The sequence below is a fragment of the Sciurus vulgaris genome, assembly GCF_902686455.1.
Source record: "Sciurus vulgaris genome assembly, chromosome: 17".
Lineage (NCBI taxonomy): Eukaryota > Metazoa > Chordata > Mammalia > Rodentia > Sciuridae > Sciurus > Sciurus vulgaris.
In genome coordinates, this window is record NC_136478.1 from 5,820,716 (window position 1) to 5,848,020 (window position 27,305).

Here is a 27,305-nt window from a genome sequence, read left to right on the forward strand (position 1 = left end):
GAAAACTGGCTACCCAACATGCAGAAGAATGAGATTATCTCACATTGCATAGAAAACTCAACCCCGAAGAGATTGAAGACTTAAATGTCAGACCTGAAGCTGTACAACCTCCAGAAGAAAACAGAGGGAAAAGCCCTGGCATTAGTTTGGACACTGATTTTTCAGATACAACCCCAAAAGCAACTACAACAAAGGCAAAAACCAAAGGAAGAAATATTTGCAACCCAAACATCTGATAAAGTGTTAATATCCTACATATGTAAGAAACTCGACTCAAAAATGACAACCTGATTTAAAAACAGGCAAAGTATCTGAACAAACATTTCTCAAAAGACAGAAACGGCCAACAGGTATATATGAACATGTGTGACATCACTAAAAATGTAAATTAAAACCACAAGATCTTAGTCACGCCCATTAGAAAAGCTATCACCAAAAACGATGAGAGAGAAGTGCAGGCTGGACGCCGTCCTGGGGCCAGAGGCGAAGCCCTGCAGCGGGCAGTGGCCCCGGGATTCGCAGGGGGAGGGGCCAGGCCTGCGGGGTCAGCTCTGCTCCCCAGCAGCTGCTCATGGCCACCCACCCTCCGCCCTTTCCATTTCAACCAGGGAGTCTGAGTTTTGTCACTTGCACACAAATGTATCCGATAGGCGGTGATGCAGCGCCATGGGGTCCCCAGCCCCCAGCCCAGGCCCTGGCACACAGCAGACATGCACAGAGCATGCCTGACTCCCATCCAGGCCCCCCACAGTGCTCTGGCGAAGGGCAAAGGCACCAAGACCAGAGGCCCAGGGCCTCTCTGGAGCAGCACAAAGCACAGAAGGGCCACATCAGAAGGAGCACCCTCTCTGGCTAGACATGGCACACAACAGGTCTTCAGTAAACTACAGTGATAATGATCATCGGTAGCAGGGTGGCTGAGGCAGGTGGTACCGGGGAGAAGGGAGGTGGACCCCATGCCAGAGGTACAGGCTAGCAGGGCAACCAAGAGGGAAGGTCAGAGCAACGGGAATGGGGCACAGGGTGGGGAGCAACCAGGTGCTGGCAGCCACTACCATGGCACACAGGCCCAGAGCTTCCACTGCCTCCTTTCCACCAGCAGCAATATGAATTTTTCAATAAAATTTCTCAGTATTTCACATCACCATGCAGCCCAAGCAAAAGACATCTACGGGCCTAATTGGCCCAAAGGCCTCTTACTGGAGTTAAGAGCTGAAGTCAGCTGAAATTCTGACTCAGCCAACCACAGGGGCTGTGAACCTCTCGGTAGGTCACCTAACCTCTCTGGACCTGGCTCTTCTCACCTTATAACTGCACCTGCCCCTCACAGGCTGCAGTGAAGGGCTCGATCAGACGAGACCTTGGAGGCAGCCCAGTTCAAGAACAGTCAGGAACAGTGTAGGCGGTGACACAGCACCATGAGCACAATGCTCTGGGAAACCTGGGGCTGGGGCTGGGGCTGGAGAGGAGGCAGGCCAGCATGACACCTGGAGTCTGAATACCAACCCTCTCCTCCTATCACTGGTGGGAGGGGAATTGGGGGTGCAACAAGAGAATCGCAGTCCTAGAGACGACTGGGAGCAGATGCCGAGGGGTGCAGCCACCGCCATGACGTCACAGACCTGGCTGTCTGGGTTCAAACCCCAGGCCCCGGCCACAGGCTTCTACAAATACTCACCCTCCCGTGCCTCGGTGTCCACCTTGGAAAGACAGGGAAATGCCAATGTTACAGAGAGCTGGCACGGGATACAGGCAGTGTCTGGGACCCACCAGCGAGGTGGTGCTTGCCGTCACCCTAGTCATCACTGCTGCTGAGGCCAGGGAGAGAGCCCTGCCGCACAGGCCTCTGCCAGAAGCTCCCCTCTTGGGCCCCACACCTGCCCTTCCTTACCGCCTCTGGGGGCCTGTGCCCCCGCTGCCACACCTACCTGAAGGTGATGGCGTAGGAGTCAGTCCCCTCCCGCCGCCTCCGGATGAGGAAGGCTCCGTCGCGGGGAATCCGCATCAGCATGTCCTCCGCTTCTCCACGGCTCAGCCTGTCATAGTACCAGCTGTGCCGGGGACACAGGAAAGAGCCAGGTGAGGGCCCTCTGGGGTGCCAAGCTGGCCACCCACAGGGAAGGAAACTGGGCTCCGGGAACACCTGGAACCTGTCCCTGGAAGCAGCCGTGGAAGTCACACTGGACTCCCCTGGCCCTCTGCAGCCCTGAGGACAGTAATTTTTAAAAAGAACACTGGAAGACTGATGTGTCGGCCCAGAGGACAGAACAAACCCACTTGTCTTCACCCACCCATCCGCCCCATGGAAAGGCCAGCCTCCACAGTGGGGCAGAAACGGTAGCAGGTCTCAGGAAATTTGAGCAGGGAGCAATGAAGTTCTGGAGGGTCTTACTTATTTCTTCATAAGTGAAACAGTAAGTTTTAAAAGGCAATCCATATGAAAATAGACGGGAAATGTAAAAAACTGAAGTTCTGTAAGGTTATCTGCTTCCTCTGAAATAGGAATTTTAGCCTTCTGCTTAAAACTTATTTACAGGCTTTGGTGGCCTTTTGCAAGACATCACTCGAGACTCACTTTGCTGAGTAAAGAAATGGGGGCAACACCCTACTACCATTGTCTTTCCTGTTCACTGTCAGAACGACCTTGACAGGCCAAGGACATCACTTCTAGAACAACACCCAAGCCCTCGGGGCTATGAAGAGGAAGGAGAGGACAGGGGACAGCAGAGGGCCGGGGAGGAGGAGGGTAAAGGTGACGGCCAGCCCAGTGGGGCAGCTAGTGGCCCAGGCATCCTCATGGGGCCAGGGACGCACAGCGCCCCTGCTGGCCCCTCGGACCTGTGGCTCTGCCGCATGGGCGCCTCCCACGGAGCCCCGGGACCTACGGCTTGGACTCGTGCGGGTTGGGGTTGGGCACCGGGTCGGTGAGGCGCAGCTCGAACTCGGCGCAGCGCAGGTGCGACTCGCGGTAGTGCTGGACGAGCGCGTAGATGCTGTCGAAGGTCAGGTTGTCGGTCAGGTAGTACTTGAGGACGCCGCCCTCCGTGGTGGAGCGGATCCGGCAGTGCTGCACGCGGCCCGAGCGCCTGCGGGACAGGGTGTCAGCGCCGGCGGGGCAGCGGCCAGGCCAGACCCGCCAGCCCCGCCCCCCATGGAACGCCCCCCGTACCAGAAGGACAGCGTGTAGTCGTTGGGGAAGGTCTCGCTCTCGCGCACCAGGAAGGTGCCGTCCTTGCCGCCGCTCTCGGCGCAGTACTCCTGCAGCAGCTTCTCGGCGCTAGTCCTTCTCTCCACCTTCTTGTGGAACCATTTCTCCCCAAAATGCAGCTCCGTGGGGGGCGTGTCCTGGCCCGCAAAGAGGAGGGGGGCTCAGGCGGCTCCCACGGCCCTCCCCTGCCGCCACTTCTCCTCGCAGCTCCCTCTTGGTGGCCTCCCGGAGTCCTGAGACATGGGGCCAAGGGTCCCCAGTAAAGGCCTCCACTCTGCTCTATGGGAAGTCTGAGAGCCACACTCTGGGGACTGTGGAATATGGCCAACAGCTGGACAGGGCTGGAAAGGCCAGGGGGCAGAGCTAGAAAGAGTATCCAATGTCCCTGTCCTCCCTGGCCAGCTCAGCCACCATCTAAGGCCCATCGGGTCCTGCAGACAGCAGGAAAGAAGTCTTGAATCTTATTGGTTAAGCACCAGGGCCAGTCAACCAATCAGAGAAGAGCCAGTGAGGCTCTGGTACCCAAAGAGGTAGCTCCTCAGGGCTGAGGATGCTGAGGCCAGCCAGCCTCAGGATAAGAGGCCCTGTGGCACCAGGGCCCAGCAAGAAGGCAGTCCAGCTAGGTCTCCGCCTACCTGGGGCGGTTCATCCTCCACAGACTGTTCAATGTCGTCACTGAAGGACAGCTTGGCATCGGCAATGGCGCAGTAGTGCCGAGTCCATTTCTAGAGGGCAAAGCTGGCATCAGTCCCCCCAAGGTCTCCTCCCCATCCATTCTGGGGCCCAGGGCCCTCCAGCAGGGCACCACCCCACCAGCATTCACTGGGGAGTCCCCTCTCCCAGTTTCAGACGTGTGGTGCTCTCCATGAATGTGTTCCCCTTTGAGACCCTGCTTTTTTAAGACATCTATTTTTTGCTTCTTTTGTTATTCTCAGGACTTTTTAAACCAGTGTGTCTAGGAGTAGATATGACTTAATATCAAATTTCTCCTGCATATTTAATTTGCAGCCTTTCATGATGGATAGGATTGTTTGATGTGACACATGACTACCTTTTCGTGTCTTGTCAGCTTTTTAAAGATTTTTTGGATTTTTCAGACAGTGGGTCTAAGGATATTTTCTGCAACATTTAATTGTGACTTTTTATTTACCCTATTTTTTTTTTGTAATATTATAATTCTTTTTTAAGCTTTATTTTATTAATTTATTTTTATGTGGTGATGAGGATAGAACCCTGGCCCTCACATGTGCTAAATGAGCACTCAGGAACTGAGCCACAACCTCAGCCCACATTTATCCTAAATTTTAACCACCTTTATGTTTATTTCTAGGATAGAAGAACAGATACATAAAAATACACCCAAATGGACTTGCATGTTAGGTTAAAGGAGGCATTGAGAGTTTTAAATGCCTTACTCACATAATAAATACAATTTCTAGGGGAATTATTCCAGTTTTAGGACAACTAGATCTATGTGCTATGGGGAACCAGAGAAAGGACATCAGCAGACAAACTAGTAAAACTGAAATAAGGTCTGTGAACTAGTTAATAGTATCATGTCATTGTTAATTTCCTGATGCTCATAATCCTACTGTACAGGGTTATGTAGGATGTTCATATCTGGAGAAACTGGGTGAAGGATATATGGGAATTTTGTACTACTATGTAAATATATTGAATATAAAATTAATTCAAAATAGACCAAAAATGCAAATGAAAAGGTTTAATTATGAAGACTGATTCACTGGGCTTAAAATGAGAACGAGACAGACATTTTCTGCGCTCCCCGGTAGGGCTCCAAGAAGGGATAAGCACACCCGGGAAGGGACGCAGCCCACCTGGTCAATGGAATCCCACATGTACAGTTCACCCTGCTGCTTGCGCTCATCTTTCTTGTCCTCCACATTGACATCAACATCACCTCGAGGGCCCAGCTTCTTATGCTGAGGGAAAAGAAATTCACACAGCTGTCCCTCTGGAAAGCCAGGCTGAAGATCTTGGAACCAGCAAGAATTCCTCCCCAGCAGCCAGCCAGCCCGCCAGCGCCCCCCTGCGTCTTCCTACCCTGCAATTTTTGCACTGTCTGTTCCTGCTACCTGGCTCACCTGCCCCTGCATTCGGCTCTGTCCTCAGGGCCACCTCCTCAGAGGCCCCAAAACAGCCCAGATAATCTTCACATCCCTGCCACTCTCTCCCCGTGGTCCTGCTCTGTCTTCCTCATATTCTTGGCCCCAAGGGCATCTGTTTGTCTTCAGTCTGTTTTTCACTAGACTCTAAGCCCCATGAGGCTGGGATTGCGTTCTGCTCCTGGTTGCACTGTATGCTAGAACAGCACTCAGCAGACAGTAAGTGCTCAACAAATGCAGAGAACAATCACTACCGTGTGCACCCAGCAGCCTCCAGTGGAGGGAAAGGCAGGCTCCTAGCCAGTCCGGGGGGACAGACCAGGCAGGGCGGCTGAGGACACGCTGGGGATACAGGCAGTGCTGCTCTGTGTCAGCGCTACGTGACCCTGGGCAGGAGCCTCACACTCCTCATCTGCAAACTTAGGCAATGACAACAAACCATCCACCTGGATGAGAAGCGACCACCCGCTTCAGCAAGCACTTATTGTCAAGAGCTGCAGCGCCCTGGTGAAGGAGCTCAGGGTTGGGAGTCAGACCCAGTCTCGAGTTCAGGACCCCTGGGACCTTGGCCCAGTGACAACCTAAGTCTCAGTAACCTCCCTTGCACCATGGGGATAAGACAGCTCCTGCTGGATCCCATAAGCCAGTGGGTGGGAAAAGTACATGTGCCGAGTCCAGCACACCCTGCGTGTCCTGGGTGGGACGGGAGCCTGGTACAGGAGGGAGCACAGTCCTCCAAGACACATGCTCTTGGCCGGGAAGTTCTTCCTTGGAGGAAGTAACTGCATGGCCTCAGCAGAGCCCCTTAACCTCTGACCCTCAGTGTCCACACCTGCAAAATGGGCTGGGATCTGCCTGTCACAGGGTCATCATGACCCAACAGCATTTAGGCCCACACCTTGCCCACGGCGAGGCCCCTGGTGGCTGTGTGACACATGCGATTTCCACCCCTTTCTGGAGGGGAAAGACAAGAGCCACAGAACCAGGAGTGGGACGACAGGTGCTCTTCAGGGACCTCATGACTTCACACCTGGAACAAACTGGAAAATCCGGGGAGCACACAGAAGACCGTGCCAACACAGGAAGCTCAGGAGAGCCAGGAACAGCAAACGCACAGGCTGCCTGAAGCCCCCCGCCAGATGCCAGAGGAGTCCCAGGGCCGCACCAGCCAAGCTCCCGTGCCCCTGGTCCTGCCCTCACCCTGCAGGGAGCTCCTTTGGTATCTCAGTGACAATTGCCCTAGGAGCCCGTGGCCTTGACCCAACACTCCCAGCACGCTGACGCTCTTACCCATGGGGACACCAGTTCCCCTCCTCTGGTGGGCTTGACCAAAGCCCTCTCTCACTGTCCGGTGTGTCTCTGTTGGGAGATCTGTCTCCCCACGAGACCAGACCTCCTGGAACACAGGAACTGTGCCCAGTGACTGCTGGTAGACAATGACAACTTAGGGAATGTGCCATGTGTTGGCATGGCCACACCCTCACATTTGTTATTTCCCCAACCTGGAGGGGCAAACCCCCTTCCTGTTTAGTCTGAATGTTTGGGTCCCCCAAAATTACATGTTGAAGCCTAACCACCAGTTTGATGGTATCAGTGGGTGGGGTCTTGGGGAGGGATGAGGTCACAAGGTAAAGATGGCAGGAAAGGGATTAGTGCCCTCCTAGGAGGCCTCAGAGAGCTGCCCTGCCCCCTGCCACCACATGAGGACACAGCAAGAAGGTGGCAGTCTACACCCAGAAGGGGACCCTTGAACTGCTACCCAGACCTCAAACGCCCAGCCTCCAGAAAGGTGGGAAGTTAATTTGTTGCTGATGGGCCACTCAGCGCATGGTACTGGTGATGGCAGCCCCAGCGGGGCTGAGGTGGACCAAGGCGCCTGGTAAAGACCTGTCCGTCCTTCCCTATGGCCTTGCTAGTTGTATATAAGATCCATCTCCCTCCTTCTCCCAAGATCTGCCTGCTGGAGCCTTTAGATTCAGCGTCCGTGGAGAGTCATGGGACAGAGTGCACACACATGGACCAGGAGAGGAAGGGCCACGGACAGCAGACATCTGCTGCTTGCAGGAAACGCTCTGCCCTAGAGGCCCAGCATGCTGCTGTGTGTGAGCTGGACTCAGACACACCGCACCCCAGCTCCCCCACAAACAAGGACCACGCTCCCGGGCAGACTGTCCTCATTTTTGTGCTATGACCCTGTGAAATCTGGAGAAAACTACAGACCCTATTCTCAGAACATTAACAATGCATACAATTACAAGGGAAGCCAATTATACTGAAATACAATTATTAAGATATTAAATAAAAATAATTCAATATAGGAAGAGATGAGCTTCCTCATTAACATCTTAAACAAGATGCAGAGGCAGATCTAATCACCTCCATAATTCCTGCATGGTGTTATTCTGAGATATCTGCAATAACTGAATGTGATACGAAATATCTGTGCCTTCTGCTGGTGACAAAGCCCAGGCAATGGAAGGAGCACAGAAAAGTTATCAAAAAGAAGATGCAACGTTTCCCACCCCCACTGGCCAGGGGCTCTGTGGGGTCTGTGGAACCCTAGCTAAACCCCGTGGGAGATGGGAGAGTAGGATGTGAGGATCCTGGGTCCTTGGAGCACCTTGCAGGCTGGAGCTCAAAGCTCCCAGAACATTCTCCTCCATATGAGGAAGAAACAGTCTCACCTACCCTAAGCCACTGCATTTGGTCTCCATCCTAATAATACAAATGGCATCCGTGGGCTCAGATCCAGTCTGCATCTCCCCCACAGCTGGGAGGACACCAGCCCGGGCACCCCACTGCATCCACTCCCACACTGCCTGGGGGCTCTTGAGGATCGGCACCTGGGCTGACCTGGAGAGGGGCATGGTGAAGCCATGCCAGAGTCAAGGAGCAACCACAGAGCTACTCACCACTGCTCACCAGTCAGCACTTGAGAGCACCCGCGGAGCTGGTAGCGCTCCCATTTGCACAAAGCTAAGGAGGCGGGGTCTACTTTATCCCCTGAGACCAGAGGGGACACAGAGGCACCACGAGCTTCAGCGACCATCCCAAGGTCATGACGTTGGTGAGGAGCGCAGGACCTGGAGCCAGGCGCTGGCTCTTGGGCACCCCGGGCAGCCTACCTTGATGATGATCTTCTCCCGCAGCTGGCTGGGCGACGGCAGCTGGTCCGCACTGGCCTCGGTGGGCTTTGTCAGCAGCAGGTCGCCAAACACCTCCTTGAAGACCTTGGCCATGTGGCGCTGCTGCTCCACACTGCAGTGCTCCTCGATGGAGAGGATCACCGGGAAGCTGCGGCGGCAGGACCGGGCAGCTTGGGAGCAGGGCAGGCACCCCCCACGCCACCCATGCCATCTGCCACGGCTCCCGGGAGGATGGACACCACACCGCGGACTCAGACAGGCCCCGCTAAGCCAGGGCACTCGGCCACATTCCCATGCTCAAGTGTCCAGGTACAAACTACAGCAACTCTGCCCAGTACTTTTCTTTTTTGTGGGGGTGGGAATACCAGGCATTGAACTCAGGGCCACTTAACCACTGAGCCACAGCCCTAGCCCTATTTTGTATTTTATTAGAGACAGGGTCTCACTGAGTTGCTTAGCACCTTGCTTTTGCTGAGGCTGGCTTTGAACTCCTGAACCTCCTGCCTCAGCCTCCCAAGCCCTGGGATTTCAGGCGTGCATCACTGCTCCCAAAAGTATTTTTCTTTTAACCCACGCACATTTAAATTAAATATGAAAAAGAAGCAGCCACTAAATATTTAACTTCTAACCCTACAAAAAAGGTGAAAAGGCAGTACGGCGAGTACCCACGAGTCAACTAGAGTTAGCATTTTCCTGGGTGCATCAGCTTATCCTATGTATTTTTTCCTATTTTTATAGTGTACTTGTTTCCTATGTTTACACGTGCATGCATTATATGCACGTGTATACATGGAGGTATTATTTGTGTAGTTGGACACCATGTATTTTTGTGTGAGTGCATGTACAGCTGAATCTCGTTATCTGTGGGGGCCACGGTCCATCCAGTCCCCATCAGCACCAACTAGCAGACACCTGAGCCATCTGCTCCTCTGGGGAAAGATGGGCTTAGGATCTTTCAAGCCTTTGGTCACATTTTCATCAAGTGCTAAGCAGAAGACTTTTCTTATGAGCTTCTGTTTAAAGACACTTTCTTCAGCATATGCCATTGATTCTCTGTGGCCAACAGAGTTAGAAGTCGTGCTTGAAGGTCACGGACTTTCAGGCACATGGCAGCCTTCTCGTGCTCAGGAACCCCACACGGCACTCTTGCCCGGTGCTTGGGGCCACTTCAGAAGGTGAAGTCACCCGCCAAAGTTCAAAACTAGGAAACTAGCATGAGACAGATGACAAAAGGGACGCCTGAAGGCTCAAACAAGAAGGCAAAGCGTCTCTGCATGCGATCTCAGCTGGGCACGGACACACCAGGTGACCCAGACTTCCCACCACTTGTCAGGTGCCCACACGTGACCTCAAAAGTGCTTTGCAATTTGGAGCTAGAAATAAACTTCAGACTACAGAAGCAGCGATAAGAAATGACTTTGCACCCATGTGTCAAGTGAACAAGGGCGTAGATGCCTGCACGGGATTTGAAACAGGCCCAAGGCACGTACACGCCTGTGTGTGCGAGCACACTGACGCAGACATGTACATTGTTTCCTGTGCCCCTGGAAAGGAGGTTCAGACATCCTCTACCTGCCACCCCACCATTACCAAATCTCAGGAAATTGTCAGTGATTCAATATCGATAACACACAGTCCACACTCAAATGCCCCCCACTATCAAAGAAACATACTATACAGCTATTTTTTTCCACCTAGAATCTATCTGAGACTTGTGCAGTGCATTTATTATGAAACTAAACTAAGTTCCAGGCAGCTATGTCACCACCACAAATAGGAAGCCACAGCACTCAGTGAAAAGCAGAGCAAATATGGGGGCGGGGGCAGATAAAATAAAATCATTTTGTGATGTTTTGCCCCCAGTCAGTCCTGACCACAGACATCCTGGGAGGCAGATTTAAGCCCCAACCCTGGTCCACACAGCCAAGCAGAACCCAACAGCTAAAAAGCTTCCAGAACAAAGGAGATCCAGAAAGTTAGGTGCCAAAACTCAGTTGGAATCAGATCTGAACTGAATGGATGCTGCTTATGATCTTTCTTAAAAATCCTTCTTAATATGAACACTTGTCCATTTTACTGCAAAAATAATGCATTTGATGCTTGGGTCCAGACTTGCAGGGCCCGGTTGACTCCAGACCCATTCTGACCACAGGCCTCCTCGAGCTATGCACAGGCCATGCCCTGGGACTGCACAGCAGCTCCCAGCCACAAACACTCCCAGACACGTCTGCTATGCATGAATGCTGAATGTCCCCAAAGGCCCGCTGTCCAAGGCTTGGTCCCTGGGGGGTAAGTTGGGGGTGGGAACCTTTAGGAAATGGGGCCTAGTGGGAGGGCCTTAGGTTACAGGGTGAGCCTTCAAAGGGGACTGTGGGACCCTGGCCTCCTCTTCTTCCTCTTTGCTCCCTGCTCACCCTTAGTGGCTTTGCTCCACTATGAGGTGCTGCCCCACTACAGGCCCAAAACAATGGGCCACTCACAGCCTGGAACCTCTAAAACTTTGAGCCAAAATAAACCTTTTCCCTTTATAAGTTCATTATCCTGGGTCTTCTGTTACAGTGACAAAAAGCTAATAAAGTCTGATGGATTTCAGCATCTCTACTAGTACAAGGTCATTCATTGCTTCGCTGATGGTGGAAGTCCACGCAAGAAAGAGCTGAGGCTCCTAGGGGGGGAGGCTGAAACGGAGACTGTGTGCACTGGTGCCAAGGTTTCCCACTAAGTGGGAAAACACGTTCAGAACTTCACTGTCTCAGTGTGACACCTCCACCCAGCTCCGGGACTTAAAACGTAAGTACAATTTATAAAAAAAAAAGCAAGCAATCTTATCTGCTGGACATTTCCTCCACACCAGCACAGTGCTGAGCACTGGGTACCTATGATCTCATTTAGTCTTCACCACAGCCTGTGAGGCGTGGGCAGTTGTCACCTGCTCTTAACACTAGGGAACCTTGACGTCGAATGGTGAGTGCCTAGCCAGGCGGTTGCTAACTAACAGCTGGATTCACACTCGAAGAGAGGGACTGCAGACCCACTCTCGTGGCATTATCACACACCAGGAACGGTAGAGACTCACACCGCTGAGGCCACAGCACGCCTCTGGCCAGCCCCTGGCAGATGGTCAAGATGGGGCCCAGACCTCCAGTGTTTGGGGCAGGAAGAAGTTGAGGTGTGTGTCTGTCTGTATGTCTGTCCAACACTAGCTGCTTTTCCCTTAAAGGCAAACCAGATGGACACCGGCCAACTGACCTGGAGGTAACGAAGGCATGGTCTTTGATGGCCTGCACGACGTCGTCGAACTTGATCTTGGTGGTCCGCGTCCAGCCGTGGTAGATGATGGGCTTCCCGTCAGGCCCGTCCCAGCAGTCCACTACGGGAGAAACAGGACATCCTCCTCAGAGCACTGCGGGCTGAGGGCAGCAGGGTCAGGGCTGCTCCCACGCCGGCTCAGGCACCAGGACTCCGAGGTCCACACCGGGAGCACAGGTTGGCCAGTGTAGCGGTGGTTACCTGCCCACCCACATAACCCAGGACTCCTCTCAAGAGTAACTGATCCCAATGCCTCTTTTTAAAGAAGCTTTCCCCAGTGGGTCTGACTTTCCCATTTCACCTGGGGAAGCCCCGGCTTGCCCGTGGAAGTAACAGGGCGATGAGAAGATCGTTAAGGCTCATGGTAAAATATTCAACAAACAGATCATGCAGGTGAACAACCCCTGAATCTTCAACCCCCAGAGAGAGCAGAAGCTGAGAGCTTCTAATCTTATTTTTCCACATTTCCTTTTTGGGCAAGTCTAAAGAATACTTGCTGCTAAACTTTACACCACGGTGAGTATGGTTGATGGCACTGGAGTCTGAGCCCCTGGTTTGGCCTTTTTCCAGACAAATCCACTACTATGGTTTGGGACACTGACCCCAAAATAAACCTCTTGTCTTTGTAAGTTGATGATCACAGACTGTTTGTAATAGTAATCAGAAGCTGACTAATACATCTGCCTAGGAGCCTTTGAGATGGAGTAAGGCTGGAAGGGAGGAAGCCAAAGATAACGAGAAGGCGGCACAGAAATAAGGCCTCTTATCAGCCCAGCCACAGAGGGCTTGCTTGTCCTTTCCACAGCTGCCACAGAGGCCCCAGGAGAGGCAAGGCACTGCACCTGGCATACTGGGAATGGGCGATAGATCAAGAGGGCACTTACTTACCTCCTCTTAAACACAGGGCGGCCCACCTCCCGCTCTATGAGGACCCGCTCCGGGTGCCCAGAGCATCCCGGGCCAGGCTGGGGCCGCCACAGCTCGCCTCAGGGAGAGACGGGTGTCTTCCAGGGAAAGGTCCTTGCCATACCACAGGTGCCTCCTGGCACCAGGCCTCCCTCGGCCAGTCCTGCCCAACCCCTTATTCAGGCCTTTAAATCAAAAAAGCACCGAGCAGCCAGAGAGGCAGTGGCTCCGGTGGCCACACCACCCCCTCCAGCGTGAGCTACTCACATTCAATGCAGCGGCAGCCCATGCGCAGGCAGCGGATGTACGCCTCCGGGGAGGACTCACTGCGCAGCTGGTCACCCGTGAGGTACCTGAGGCAGGAGGGCAGGGACTTGAGGGGGGCCCTCAGGATCCTTGGGGAACCTCTGAGCCCGAGTCCCCAGGGTCCTGCGTACTTCCTGTCTAGAAATACCCAGGCCAACGCCCAGCCAGACACACAGTCCCCTGACTGCACAGGTCACTAGACTTAGACGTGGGCCACCTGCCAGAGTGAATGGTGACCACCTGGCAAGCCAAGAGGGTGGGACGGTGTGTTCTTTCCAGGAGAACTTGGTCAGGGTGTTTTGGGAGCGTGGAAGGCCAGGTGATAAATCAAGGGGCCAGCCCGGCTGCCCCATGGGCCTGGCTCTCCTGGGGCTCGCAGGGCGCAGGCTGGCATGGAGTGGGAGTTCAGCAGCAGGTGGTGGCCTGCGCTGCTCGGACCCACGCCCACCAAAACTGCCACAGGGCCCTGAGCACTCACCTCCCCACCACGGCCCCCCACGTGTCAAGGGACTGTGTCCCTTAACTGCCTTCCACGTTTGGGAGGACCCACTCCGACCGGAATGGACAGTAGGGAAGACGGAACCACGAATCACTTCACTCTCTCAAGTGCCTCGAGGACCACACACCCCTGGCCTCTTCTCAATGGCCCCACAGTGACACTGGGGGAGCACCAGCCCACAGCTCTCTGGGCACCTGGGAGCCAGGACTGCACCCCCACCCAAAAGGGCAAACACTACCAGGACTCCAGCATGACATCTTCTCTCCTGTCCTAACTACCTTTCTTGCTTTTTCCCCTCTTTGTTTTGTTTGTTTGTTTGTTTGTTTGTTTTTTCCAATCAGGATAATCCAAAGAGGTCACTTTGAGTCACTCTCTGGCTTAAAAGCCACCAGGTGTTCCCCACTGCCCTCACTCTGACTTACAGACTTCCTGCCAGCCTCCTCTCCTGCTGCAGCTCTGTAGACTCTACTCCCGTCCTACAGATTCTTCTTGGCGGCTCAGTCCCAGGACCTTTGCACATTCTGCTCTGTCTAAAGCTCTCCTTCCTGCCTGTCCCTGTTCTCCTGCTGCAACCTGCTCATGGTTGCCATCCAGTGAAGGCCTTCCCCACCATGTTGCCTAAGGACAGGGCTGCTCCTGACTGAACATCCAGCACCCATGCTCCATAAATATCAGTTCAGTGGCTAGTTGAATAGCTTTGCTATGTCCACTGTGAGACGCCCAACCTGCAAAAGGGCAGGTTTGCCGACTTAGGGTTCGGGGCCAATACCAACTTGGAAAGGAAGCTGTGTTCCCCACCCCTTCCAGAAGCTTCTGCACATTCCAGTGTGAGCAACGTGGCCCTCCCTCTCTTCCCTTCATGACAGGCCTTGCCAGGGCAGCACCCTGGGGCACCGGCCACCTGGCCCCTTTCCCTCCCGGCCCACTCGGCTGGCAGGAAGCTCACGTGTTGTGGGACGAGGAGATCCAGTAATGTGACAAGGGGTTATTCATGTCCTGCATGTCCACCACATCGTACTTCGCATCCCAGATGCTGTTCTCTCGTGAAAAGAGGTACGTGAGGAACTGAAAGAGTCACAGAGACAGAAGGGAGGCTGAGGACCCCGTCTGACTGATCTGATCTGCACCCACACGGGGAGAGGGCGGCTCAGGTATGTGACCCCAGACCCGGCTTCCCAGGTGCTCAGACAGCATCGGGCCATCGCCACACTGGGTTTCATGGGCCCAACAATGTTTTCTTTTTTAATGTTTGTCCCAAAATATTTGCTTCTTACACAGAAGTTTTTGGTCATTACAGTAACGAATACCTGTGAATTCACCACCCAACTGAAAAACCAGAATGTTACCAGAATCAGAACATCCGAAAGGCAGGACATTTCCTTAAAATGTCCTAACTCCTTAAAATTAAAAAAAAAGAAAAGAAAAAAAGCCTGAGTGACCCAGGCCAGGCTCTGCCTCCCCAGCAGCCCTGTGCAAGGTCACGGTGGCCATCTCTGCCCCAGCGGCACCTGAAGTCTTTCAATCTTGCTCATGGTGGCGGGTCGCCCCTGGTGACAGCGCCCTCTAGGGGCAGATCAACAGCCGCTCAGGGAACTGGCACAGGAAAGGAAAGATGGGGACAACCCCAAACCTGGGAGCCACTGGAGACAGAGAGACCCAGGGCCTCTGACAGCAGCGTCCTCCCAGGAAAGGGACACAGAAAACAAGCCCCGGAGGACACAGACAGGAGCCCCGACTCACCTCATCCACAAACAAGAAGGGCTCAGCAGTTTCCCTCACTGTGTCGTCAATAAACTTGGTCATCCGCTCCCGGACCTTGTTCAGATCCTGAGCCCACAGCTCCTGAAAATGACAAAGAGAACGGGAAATCACCAAAATGAGAACGGACAAAATTTCTCACCACTCAGGATCTATCTATCTATCTATCAAGACCAAACCATTGACCGGTTCTGAATTCCTTTGCCATTAAGGGCCACATATCAAGGCCTCATCCTGGGTGTGACCTTTGCCAGGGGTCAGCAAATGGTCTCTACAAAGGACCTAAGAGTGAGGCCATAGGGTGATATCTGTTGAAATCACTCAAGGCTGCCACGCAGTGCAAAACGGCCACAGACAATATGTAAGAATGTGGGCATGGGCATGTCCCAATAAGACTTTATTTGCAAAACCAACTGGAGGGCCACACCTAGCCCATAAGCTAGTTTGCCCATGCCTGCCCTGGGCTAGTCCCTTACGTTGTTAGCATGAAACAATCAGGGAGCACAGTGTCGTGTCAGCCTGCCAGGGTTACCTGCCTGGTTTGACCTCTCCTTCCACCAAGGGAAACCTTAGTCATGTTGCGTGCCCTCTTTGTGAGTCCACATTCGTGAAACTGAAATTATAATAGGATTCGATGCCTGTTTCTGCAAGGGACTATGTAGAATAAGGTTACGTGCTTAACAGCGCCTGGCACACAGTCGATTCATGGCAGTTTGTGCAAACAATTATCATCCCCGATGGCCACCTTGTTCCATCCATACAATGCTGCAAGTCATATAATGTTACTGTCATTTTAGAGACAGAACACAGAAGCCCAGGACCATTGAAAAATGACCCCAAGCCCAATGGGCTCATAAGTGGCAGAGTCCAGGTTCCAAGTAACTAAACTTTGGAAAGTGGACACAGAATCTAATCAAATGCCCGCTTTTCAAGGAGTCAGCCAGGGAAGGCTGCTCAGAGACTGATAATGCCTGAAATCTACCCAACCAGTTCCAGAACAGCTTCTGCAGTCTTGGAATTCAGAAGCCCTTTAGAAAAAGATTACATCATGCCCAGCAGCTTTGCTTTCCTCTCTCTGCCCCTAGACCCCCAACACTCACAGGCAAAAAGGATGAAATGTGACCCACAGCTCCAGCCTTGACTGTGGGTTTCAAACATCCTAAAACCTCTATCCTTATGAAAAATAAAAGCAAGCGTGCCAGCAGATGCAAGTCCACCTGGATCCGCAGGGAGCTGAGAGGCTGGGAGGGATGAGTTTGTCTCAGTGTGGGGCCCTTAAGTCTCTGAATATGCAACCTGAAGCTGAAGAGGTAGGATGCTGATGGCAACCCCCTGCCTAGCCCGGATGTAAAGAGGCTGGACACAGCTTGCCGCTTCCTTCCCCCCTTATTAAAAGGCACAGTCCTTAGCAAACGCGACTGACACTGGACTGGCTGTGCAGAAAGGGACCTACTGCCTAGGGGAGACTAAAATCCAATGTTCTGGGGGTGAAAAAAGCATCTCCATGATGTGGGTGGCTGCACTAAGCACCTTCGACAGAATGATGATGAAAATAAAAATAAATGGTGCCGGCAGTCACCTTGGGCACTACCTCTGCCAGGCCTGCGCTAAGTCCTTTCAGCAGTGACTCATCCAAGATGCACCCAACTGCAGAGGTGCATGATGTTCTCTCCGCGACATAAGTGGGGAAACAGAGGCCTGTCGTTAGACAACAGGACCTAATGGTGAAGCGGAAACCAAACCCAGGCACGTCAGCTCTAGGGGCTGAGCTTCAGTCCCTTTCCGTGGACTCGCCCCCACACCCAGGGCTGTATGTGGTATACTAGGCCAGTCCCCAGCCAGAAACGTGGATTAGCTCCCCATTTCCTCAGGACATGCGCCTAGGAGGGCCACTGTTCGATCCAAGTATATGCACCCTTGCTTAATGTTTTCATTTTAACTGTACAAAGCAAAATGTTTTCTAGGAAAGTAATGATTTGCACAAAGTGCTGCGGTGGCCACGCCATATGAGCACTGTCACCGCAAACAAAGGTCATACAGATCTCCAGGCATAGAGAGGGCCCCTGCCCTTTTCTCCTGGCCCCATGACCCTGAGCTCTAAGGGCACCAGCCACCAGGCCCGCAGGGTGCAATACAGTCAGTCACCACTATGTGGAGCTAAATCTACACTCAAGACAGCCTCCTGGGGAGTTCTGGATCACCCGGCTGCTGTTACCAATAACTATCAATTTAACTCCAATAGCTCCCTGCAGAACTGAACACAAAGAAGAGCACAGAATCTTGCAAGTGACTGGGCCCAAAAGAATTCTCCCCCCTGCATTTTAACCTCCCCTCATTTGCACCTGCCCTGGGTCACTTTCCCCGCGCACCACACCAGGAAGGTACGCTGCCCACAACATGCATCAAAGTCCTCTTTCACCACGGCCCAGTGCACCAGGGACCTGTGGCCGCTGCCCAGCCCTCGTGCAAAACGTGCCCCCTCCTGTCATTAGCCTCTACCATCAGTGAAACCCAGATGTGGGCTGGGAACCGGATGACACCAAGAAACCGCTCCTGTGTCATCTGAAATGGGAGGATTACGGCGGTGGCTTTTAAAAACAAGCCCCTATCTGTGCAAGAGATGTTCTGAAGCATTTACAAGCCAAGGGCTACGAAATCCAGGCCACAGGGTTCAGCCAAGGAATGAAGAATGGGGCGGGGCAGGGAAATGCCTAATTTTAAATCTGAGTAATGGGGACACGTAGTTCATGATCCCTGTCTACTTCTGTGTATGTCTGAAATATCTGGCAACACAGTTATTTTTTTAAGTAAATGAACTTAATTTTGCCGTGAACCTTAAACTGCTCTAAATATAAAGTCTATTTAAAGAAAAGAAGTTAAATAAATAAGGAAAAATGTCAATGAGACTCCAATAATATAAAGAGAAATTTTAAATACACATAACCATCCTCATGTGGACATGGACACACACACATACACACACCCATACTGCAATCTTCTCTGACCCCCATGATTTGGTGTGGGGCAGGGGGCTCTCTTCCCTATTTACCAAGGAGGAAATGGGTACAGAGAGGCTGTGTGCCCTGCCCCAGGCCATGCTAGTGAGGAGATCTCAGACTCCAGGGTCGCCACGCCGTCACAGAGTATGGACAGCAGCCTGAAGCACCAGGCACCAGGCGTCAGGGAGGCTACGATGGTTCCATGACAGTCAGAGACCAGGTGAACGTGGTGTCCCCTGCGGTGCCCCCAATCCCAGTACCCTTGCCATCCTCTCACCTGCTGCTCGTGTAAGAGAAACCTCTGGAAGTCCTGCAGGTAGACGGCAGAGGCATCTGGCCGGTCAGTGTTCCTGCCCTCAGGGAAAGAGCGCGCGTTAGGGAGAGAAGCATCAACAGAGGGGTCCACTCCACCCAGAGTGCCCAGCGCCCACCACGCCAGGTGCCAGGCTGGCCCATAGATGATGCAGGTGAATGAGACAGTGTCCCTGACCCAGGAGGACTCAAAGGGGGGCCCTGACACCAGAATCTCAGAGGGTGGGGCCTGGACTCTGCATGGCCACTCCTGGTGCTATCCAAGGCCTTGGGTGCACTTGGTGGAGTGTGGCCCTGGAGAAGACTGAGGAGGCGCACAGTGGAGACCAGCACAGCAAGAGAGATGAGCACAGGAAGGGGCTGCACCAAGGTCCCTGCCCTTCCTGCCTCAGACCCGGAGGGCCAGGGAGGCCTCCTGGAGGAGGGGCCTCGCGTTCTAGAGAGTGAGGAGGGTAAGCTGGACGGAGATGATGGGAGCCCAAAGGAACAGCAAGGGGGAAGAGAATTCCAGAGGGGAAAGGTAGGGGCCAGGAGGCAGGAAGGGCAGGGATGTCAGGGCCACAGCACGCACAGCCCGTGCTGGGCAGGGCCCAGTTAGCAGGAGCTGATGCTGGAGAAGCAAATGGACCCGAGCTGGGGCCTCCTCAGAAGCCACAGCCCAGAGGGTGCTGAGCCCGAGAGGAGAGCCAGCTGTAGCTCGCAGGCCTCTGCTAGGGAGCTGGCAGGGGCACATGGCCTGGAGACCCTCCCACTGGACAGAGGGATCCTTCACTCTGAACGCAGGCAGGACCCTCCTCGCCAGCAGGCTGCAGACAGCCGCTTCCAGGAGAGGACTCTGCAGCTACCAAAAGTCCAGGACCTCACTGGACAGGCGCACGCCTCTGCTGGTTTCCAGGGAAACACGCTCTGCAGATTGGGGCTCTCCACAGAGAAGAGAACGACCCCTGAGCACGGGCAGAAGGGTAAACTACATTAGGAGACCACAGCGCCTACAGCCGCTCCCTGTCCAACACCCGGGGCCCACAGCCAGCTTCTCACTATCAGTACGTTCCCGAGCAGCCTCAGGGCCTGGCACTGACCCTGCCGCCTGAACTCTGGTAGAGTCATCCGCTGGCGTCTTGGAGTTCTAGTTTAGAGTGCAGAGGGAAAGTCACTCATCACTGAGGACTGTCAGGGTCCCCCAGGCCACATTCTAGGTGCCGTTAACTCCAGGGCTAACACTGCGGGTCAGACAGGCCTGGGGAACACAAGACACCTGACACATCTGTCGCTCCCCCATCCTGAAGCGTCTGTGGCACTGACCCTGGAATGATGCTGTCACTATAGAGTCCTCACCACGCCAGGAACCAGGGAGGCTCTGCACACGCTTCACTCATTTTAATCCAGTGTGACCTGCTTAGCCAGACGCTCCCGATGCAGGTGCACTTTAACGTCACTTTAGCTCTTGGAAGAACCCGCTAACTTGTCTAGTCCCAGGAAGCGCACTCTGGGAAGGAGCCCCAAGACACACAGGCTTCTCTACAGAACCTTCTAGACCATCCTTCCAACACTCCACACCGTTTGCTGTGGCCCCTCTCCCATGCCACCTGCTCAGGCTGGCCAGTCCCCCCACAGGGGCCCTGTCCCTGTGGAGATCAGTCATGGCACAGTGGCATCCCTCACAAAGGCCAGCTGTACCCCAGGCCCAGCCACCCTAAAGAGCAACAACACACAGAGGTGCCTCACCCCAGGATGAACACTGAGGAGTCCTTCTTGAATTCGTCCAGAATCTGAAAAGGAAGCACACACAAATGACATTGGACAAGCCACGCTATCACCATGGCAATCCGTGTTGGCTGTAAACATTCAGGTGGAACAGAAACTTCTAGAGCCAATGGGAGAAGTCTCCTGCTGCATCAGTCCTCCTCCCGAGAAGCCGCCGCTCTTCCTGATCTGGTAGGCTTCCTCTGGAGCTGGTGGAGGGGTGTTTGTCGCACTGGCTCTCATTTCAGCACACCAGCTGCATCTCCCACAAGTTTGGGCTGGTGTCTCCTGCTCGGCCTATGATCCTGCAACCTCAAGCAGTCCCGCTTCGTTGGTTTGAAAAGCCACATTCTATTTCACGACATGTATGAGTCAACCTACTCTCACATCCAGCGTCATAAAGAGCGCCCTGGGCGCGTACACACGTCCATCCTGGCCCACACGCCAGTGTGCCCGCCAGGCATATTCCTAGAACAAAATCCCAACGTGGGGTTTGCCTGTGAGCTCCCAGACTCAAGACCAGTCACTCTCAAAACAGCGGACCTGCCGGGCATGGTGGTGCACACCTGTGATCCCAGCGGCTCAGGAGGCTGAGGCAGGAGGATCGCAAGTTCAAAGCCAGCCTCAGCAATAGCGAGGCCCTAAGCAACTCAGTGAGGCCCTGTCTCTAAATAAAATATAAAATAAGGTTGGGGATGTGGCTCCATGGTCGAGTGCCCCAAGTTCAATCCTCAGTACCCCCCAAAAAACACAAAACAGCAGACTTGCTGGGCACCCCACTGGGCCACGCCACCTTCCCTCCCCTCCTACATTTCAAATCCTCTGTGTTCCAAAGATGACATTTCTCATCTTCAAATCCAAGGGGAAGGAAGGCAGGCCAGACAGGGTTGGCTCTGCTCACCCGGCCTGCTGACACCAGCACCTTCCTCCGGCTTCTACTCACACCAGCTCATACTGGACACACACAGACGCACCCACGCACACGGACACAGATGTGGGCACGTGCATGTGCATGCACACACACACCCCTTCTCTGTTTCTGGTCTGCAATCTTCAACAACCCTTCAGTCGTGTAAGTATTTGAGTAATTCTTCTGGGCAGAAGTGGAAATGCGGCCACTGGCCCGTGACCAACGCTAATGACATAACACAGCCATCAGGCCGCCTGGATCCTCTTGGCATTGTAAGGACGAGGAATATCACTGGCAGTCGAGAGGCAGCACACCGTCCAGGGAGGCACAGGGGAGGGGATGCATCGGTTTGAACAGGTGTGGTGTTTCTTTTTTCTGGAAAGATGATCCATCTCTTCACTTGACATCTCAGAGGAGTTCACCCAAAAAGGCCAAGGGCCACTCTTTCACACCAAACAGAAGTCCCTCCTACACTCATGCGTCATTTACAGCTCAGCTAGCCCTTCAAGAGGGAAGGGTGCCTTACCTCAATGCTCTCTGGGCTCACTTGGCACTTAGGTCACCAGGTCAAGCTGGTGCTGAAGGCCTAGAGGGGCTAGGACTCTGCAAACCTAGGACCCCTGGAGAGAGTGCCTGGAGTGTGATGCCCCTCGGGGACCACCCCACGTGGGTCCCACGCCTGCCCTTCCCTCCTGTTCCTGCTGATGAAGCTCAGGAGCCCCACCATATTCTGCGAGTGGGGGAGATGGATGGCAGGGGAGGTGCCAGTGGACACAGGTTCCCGGAAAGACTCTGGCTTCTCCTCTCTGCAGCACCCGGCCTCTCACAGGACAGCCTACTTGTTGGACCAACCGGAAGACCATGCACAAAGGTGCCTGGGCATGTGTTTGCAGGAGCTGACCACTGGGTACAGAAAGGACAGGAGCCCTCTGTGAACAGCAAGGAGCAGAGAGGAAAACATTGCTCCCCATTCTATGCCCACCACTTGGGCAGCCCAAGGGGATGCAAACCTGGGTCTCTCTGAACTTAGAGACAAAGCTGCCTGGAAATACATTCAAACGCTCGAAGAACGAAGAACGCAACGGGGGTGGGCAGGGGAGTGGAGGACAGGAGTGGATGATGCCTCAGGGGCTCTTCCAACACTGTGGTCCAGTCCCAGCTCCTCTCCACATCCACCCTAGGAGACAGGTGATAAAACAGCCCCCTTCTTAGAAAAAAGGGCAGAGAGGACAGAGCCTTGTGCCAAAAGAACATGCCTAACAGGTCCCGGGGCCAGAATCTCACCTGGTCAATCTCCAGAGCCCCACAATACACATGCGGATGCCACCACATGAGTCAAACAGATGAGTCCCAGCAATCAGAGAATAATCTAGATGCTCCAGGCACAGTGAAGGCAGCAATTAACTTAGCCTAGCATTACCATGCAGGAATATGTGGTCAGGTCCTACCTACCCAGAGGAGCAGGGTGGGTGTGGTGTGCTGGGTTCTGAACAACTTTGGGCAATGCCCAGGATCCAGCCACCCCAGAGAGAGACGCGTGAGGCCCAAGAGCTATATGCTCATTCACCTCTGTGCACCCTCTGGGGTCACGCAAGCATCTGCAGATGAACCGAACAGATAACTGAAACAACAGACAAGTTCACATTCCCTGGAGCTAAAAGAAGACAAGGAAACCTCACCTTTGAATCGGCCCCAGGAAAAGAGGAGGTCACCAGCTGGAAGGGGACATGCCAAAGAGAGGAGAGAGCAGCCCCCAGGCGCAGAGGCAGCAGGCCAGGGAGCCGAGTTTTCCCTCATGGCCGGAGGCAAGCCCACCATTTAACACACCTGAGCAATGCACTTAGCAGGCAGGAACCCTCTGGTCCTAGGAGGCCAAGGGCAAAATCAACTTGATAAAAAGGCCAACCAGAGAGTCGCCACCAACTGCTGCCCAGCAGACTCTCCTCCTCCGCAGCCACCACCCACTGGTATATTCTGCCCCATTCCCTGGGCACCTCAGCCATCCTTAAGGAATGTAGATCACTCGTGCCCAAATCATTAAACTTCTTACCGAATGTATGATTGCAGGCACAACCGTAGGCAGGTTTGCAGGCTTTTTAACTTTTTCTTTTTTTGAGACAAAGTCTCGCTGAATTCCTGGGCTCACACTTGCAGCCTCCCGAGGCTCAGGGATTACAGGCGTGGGCCACCGTGCCTGAATAATTCTCTTTTCTACTTTTATGTAAGGAGTGCTCTACCCATGGGGGACCTCACAGGCTTGACCAGGAGGTGGCTGGGAAGCAGTTACAAAGCTGGGCACTCGGTTAAAACGCTTACGGATGAAGCAGTACAATGTCTAAGGTTTGCTTCAAAATCACAAGAGAAGAAAGGGGGCGAGGGCACAGCCGAAACGAGAGGCACGTGAGCTGGTGAGCACTGAAGCGGCAGGGCTGGGCCCGACTCTGCTGTGCTAGCGCGCGTTTTGAAGTGACTCAGTACACAAGTTTTAAGCAGCAGCAGTGGTTGAGCATCCAAGTTGGGCAGGAAAACTTCGTCCTCGCTCTGCAGCTTACAGGGCGTGTGACCTCCAGCAAGGGACCTCTGGAGCCTTAGCTTCTTCATCCATAAAATGGAGACTATAACAATACCTCTTTCACAAGGCTGAGAATTAAACGTTTGTCCTCAGCACTTAGCACAGTTTCAAGCATACAGTCCACCCAAAGAAACATCAGCTATCATCTGCATTAATAACTATTATAATCGACTTAGACACAGATCCTCTTATGGGGGACACACTTGAAATTAAATTACCTTCCTGCTGCTGCCCAGCCTTCAAAAACCTTGAGGCTCTACAGCTGTGATGTAGGCAGGCAGGTGGTCAGACATAAGCAGGAACCAGCTTCCTCAAGTGGGAAAACCTTTCGCTACTGATAAGCATAAACCAACTCCCCAGATTCAAATCTGAGGTTCATGAATCATCAGGGACGGCTCTGTCTCTCCAAGACACCTGTGAAATCCAACCAACACACCCACTCTGTCATAAAGCTCTGGCTTTGCCCTCTGCTTCCAGCCAGGAGCTCAGAAGCCAGTCTGCTAGCAGGTTAGGGGAGGGGCAAGGACCTCCCCAGAAGCAGCTCAAGCATCCAAGACACTGTTTACACAGCTGGGGGCTTGGTTATTCAAATTCTAAACCCCGCTGAGTTTGCAACTGCAGCAAAGGAGCTTTATAGCCTCCGACATAAAACCCAGAGCTTCTGTGTGGCCTGGCAGGCAACAGAAATGAATAGAGAGCTGGGCAGGGCGGGGACGCAAAAGTATGATACACTTTCTCCCTTTTGCTGCCACCACAGAGAGCTGTGGGCCCATTTTTAGATAGATCTTGATTTTGATGCCCCAAAATCTGGATTTTAATATACATTCTCCCAAGCTTTAAACGAAAGCTTAATTTTTAAAATATTTAAACCACTAGATAGCTCAAGTTCAATCAGATGCAGGCTCAATGTGGCATTCTGACCACCAGGGGACAACCTCGAGCAGAGTCTAATTTTCCCCAAAGTTCCCATAGGGTACACTCCTGGGGCTTCAGGCATCCGCAAAAGTCTAATTTCTTCTCTCACACACGTGCTTTAAAAACAACATATACTATAGGCAGAAATACATCTTGGGCTGGGGATATAGCTCAGTGGTAGAGGGCACAGTTAGCTTGTGCCAAGTCCTGGGTTCAATCCCCAGCACTGAAAAAAAATGAAAAAAGAAACACAACTGAGGTGCAGTTTTCCCACAAAGGAGGCCCCACCTGTGTTGGCAGGTGAAGCAGCTTCTGTGCAGACCTATTCTCAAGCTTTGCCATTTGTCCAATGGAACAGCATCCTGAAATTTCAAGGCAAATTATTATAGACACTGTTATACTCATCTCAAGTGAAATCAAGCTTCCCTCAATCCTGTTTGAGTGCATAAGACAGCAATTGCCATATGCACACCATCAAAACACTTCCACTATTCTCAAGGACTGACTGGATAAAAGTTACAGCTTTGGACCTAAGAGTATTGTGATCAGCTTTTATGAAGCATGTAGTTTTGAGTTGTTGTTAAGGTCTCATATTTAAAGGAGGACTTATACAATTTTAGAAGTTTGTAACCTTGGATCTGATTTAATATCATCATTTTTATGGAGAAGGCTGTGTCAGGGAATAAAAGATGGCTTCCCCAGCATCACTTGGGTCAGTAAGAGATCAGACTGGGCCTAGAATCCACTTCCCCAACTCCCAAGACTATAATCTTTCTACTCTCATTTAGCAAATCAGTAATTAATTATTATATATGTGAAAAGTGAACATATGGAAATTGAATTTTTTATTCCATAAAATGTAAGTCTTCCCCAAGGTAGGCAGAGAAGGAAGGTTTCTCCCCTTTCTCTACCTCTTGTGAGGTTCCATAGCTAATGGATACGCACTGCATAGCCAGCCTGCCCTGCATACAACTGACAATTAATAATTATCTTCTAGTAAGATTCACACTCATTACTTAAAAACACAGGCACTTTCAACTCCTGATCTCCTATCCCATCCCTCTCAGTACCCAGGGGTGTGGGACTCATCACCTCCATTACACAGATGAGAAGACTGAGATTCAGTGCTGCCAGGGGCTTGTCCAAGATCACACAGTTGACTGGAGAAACCAGATCCCACTAGCTGAGTCCCACATGCCCCCTGCTCCCTAGAGGCTCCCTCCAGAAACCCCTCTGCAGTCTGCAAAGCTCCTTCCCAGCCCTGAAAGCAAGAGCTCCAATGAAGGTGTGCCGCCCACCAGGTACTGCGCCTGGCATTGCCTGGAACAGTCCACCTTTTCAACTTGATGCTTTCTGGGGCATTTTTATTACCAAAGTAATATGCTACTTGGAACAAGTCTGAGGAAATGATGTTCAAAGAAGAGCGGCTTCTTCCTCCTGCCCACCTTCCCAACCCCGCCCGTACCCGGATGGAATCATTCTGTGTGAGGTATGCGTTTGTCCCCACTTTCTCCTGCTTCATAAACAGGCGTGAGAAGGGATACTGGAGTGCTACTGTAGTCCGTGCTCTCCTAACACAGCCCCAGCTCCCTGCGCGAATCCGCCACTGCCCTCCCCACAAAACAGCACCGGCAACCTTACAGGCCAAGAGAGACAGAACTGATTCTCACTCTGTCATCAGCAGCATAAAGTCATACTGTGAAAGGGCCCTGAGTCACCCGGCTACTCCTCTTCTGAGAGGCATTCAGAAGATTCCCAGGTATTTTGGCAGTACAAGAAAGGCTACAATAAACATCTGGTACTACATCCTTAGTCCCAGTGTCTCATTCCTGCAAAGGTCTCCAAAATGCCACTTTCAGGTCCAAATGTATGTGCATCTTAATTTTAAAAATCTACTGTTTTCATGAAAAAATGAGTCCACAAAAAAAAAAAAAAAATGAATAGATTAGCTATTGTGAGTTGAGCTGCTATAAACATGGATATGGCTGCGTCACTGTAGTATGCTGACTTTAAAAAATAAAAAAATAAAAAGGGGTAAAATATAACTACATATATATAGTATTCCTATATATACATACGAATAGAAGTGTTAAGTAAGAAACACACATGATCCCTCAATACAGAGATGGCTGCTATGAATAATTTGCTAAATTTCCTTCCAGAATGAGATAAGACAGTATTAGTTGCACTCTGTACTTTCATAGGCTCAGATTAAGTTCTGACTGAGCTCTGAGCCGCTCCCACCCCACCAGGAAGGGACGCAGGTACCATCCACATCCCGCCACCCTGTCCCTTTCCTGTAGCTCCTCCACAGTTAAATCTTTTTGACAACCTAATAAATGAAAACGGTAGGGTGCTGTCATTCCCAGCTTGTATTTCCTTGACTAAACGGGCAATTAAACGCTTCCCATGGGTTTTCAGATCCGCACCAGACTTCAGAACACGAGACAGAGCATCATTTGATCATCTGCCCGTGAGTCCTCTTACCGATTTCTGCTGCTCAAACATAAGTTTCTTATAGAAGAGGTGGAACTGTTCAAAGCTGAGCTCGTCTTTATGGGCACCAATTTCCTGTAAATATAAAAAAAAAAGCGAC

The 27,305-nt window shown here is 52.5% G+C and overlaps 1 protein-coding gene across 1 annotated transcript in view; it reads right to left on the reverse strand.

Annotated features, from left to right (window-relative positions):
• PLCG2 (phospholipase C gamma 2) overlaps positions 1–27,305 on the reverse strand; it is a 136,445-nt gene that overhangs the window by 44,697 nt on the left and 64,443 nt on the right. Inside the window, exons 7-19 of the mRNA XM_079119226.1 lie at positions 27,197–27,280; positions 20,295–20,338; positions 18,535–18,607; positions 15,241–15,342; positions 14,447–14,565; positions 12,963–13,048; positions 11,730–11,850; positions 8,460–8,628; positions 5,047–5,151; positions 3,844–3,933; positions 3,170–3,345; positions 2,886–3,086; positions 1,929–2,051 (exon numbers count right to left, since the gene is read on the reverse strand). Coding sequence (XP_078975352.1) covers positions 1,929–2,051; positions 2,886–3,086; positions 3,170–3,345; positions 3,844–3,933; positions 5,047–5,151; positions 8,460–8,628; positions 11,730–11,850; positions 12,963–13,048; positions 14,447–14,565; positions 15,241–15,342; positions 18,535–18,607; positions 20,295–20,338; positions 27,197–27,280 — 1,493 coding nt within the window. The remainder of the gene's footprint in view (positions 1–1,928; positions 2,052–2,885; positions 3,087–3,169; positions 3,346–3,843; positions 3,934–5,046; positions 5,152–8,459; positions 8,629–11,729; positions 11,851–12,962; positions 13,049–14,446; positions 14,566–15,240; positions 15,343–18,534; positions 18,608–20,294; positions 20,339–27,196; positions 27,281–27,305) is intronic.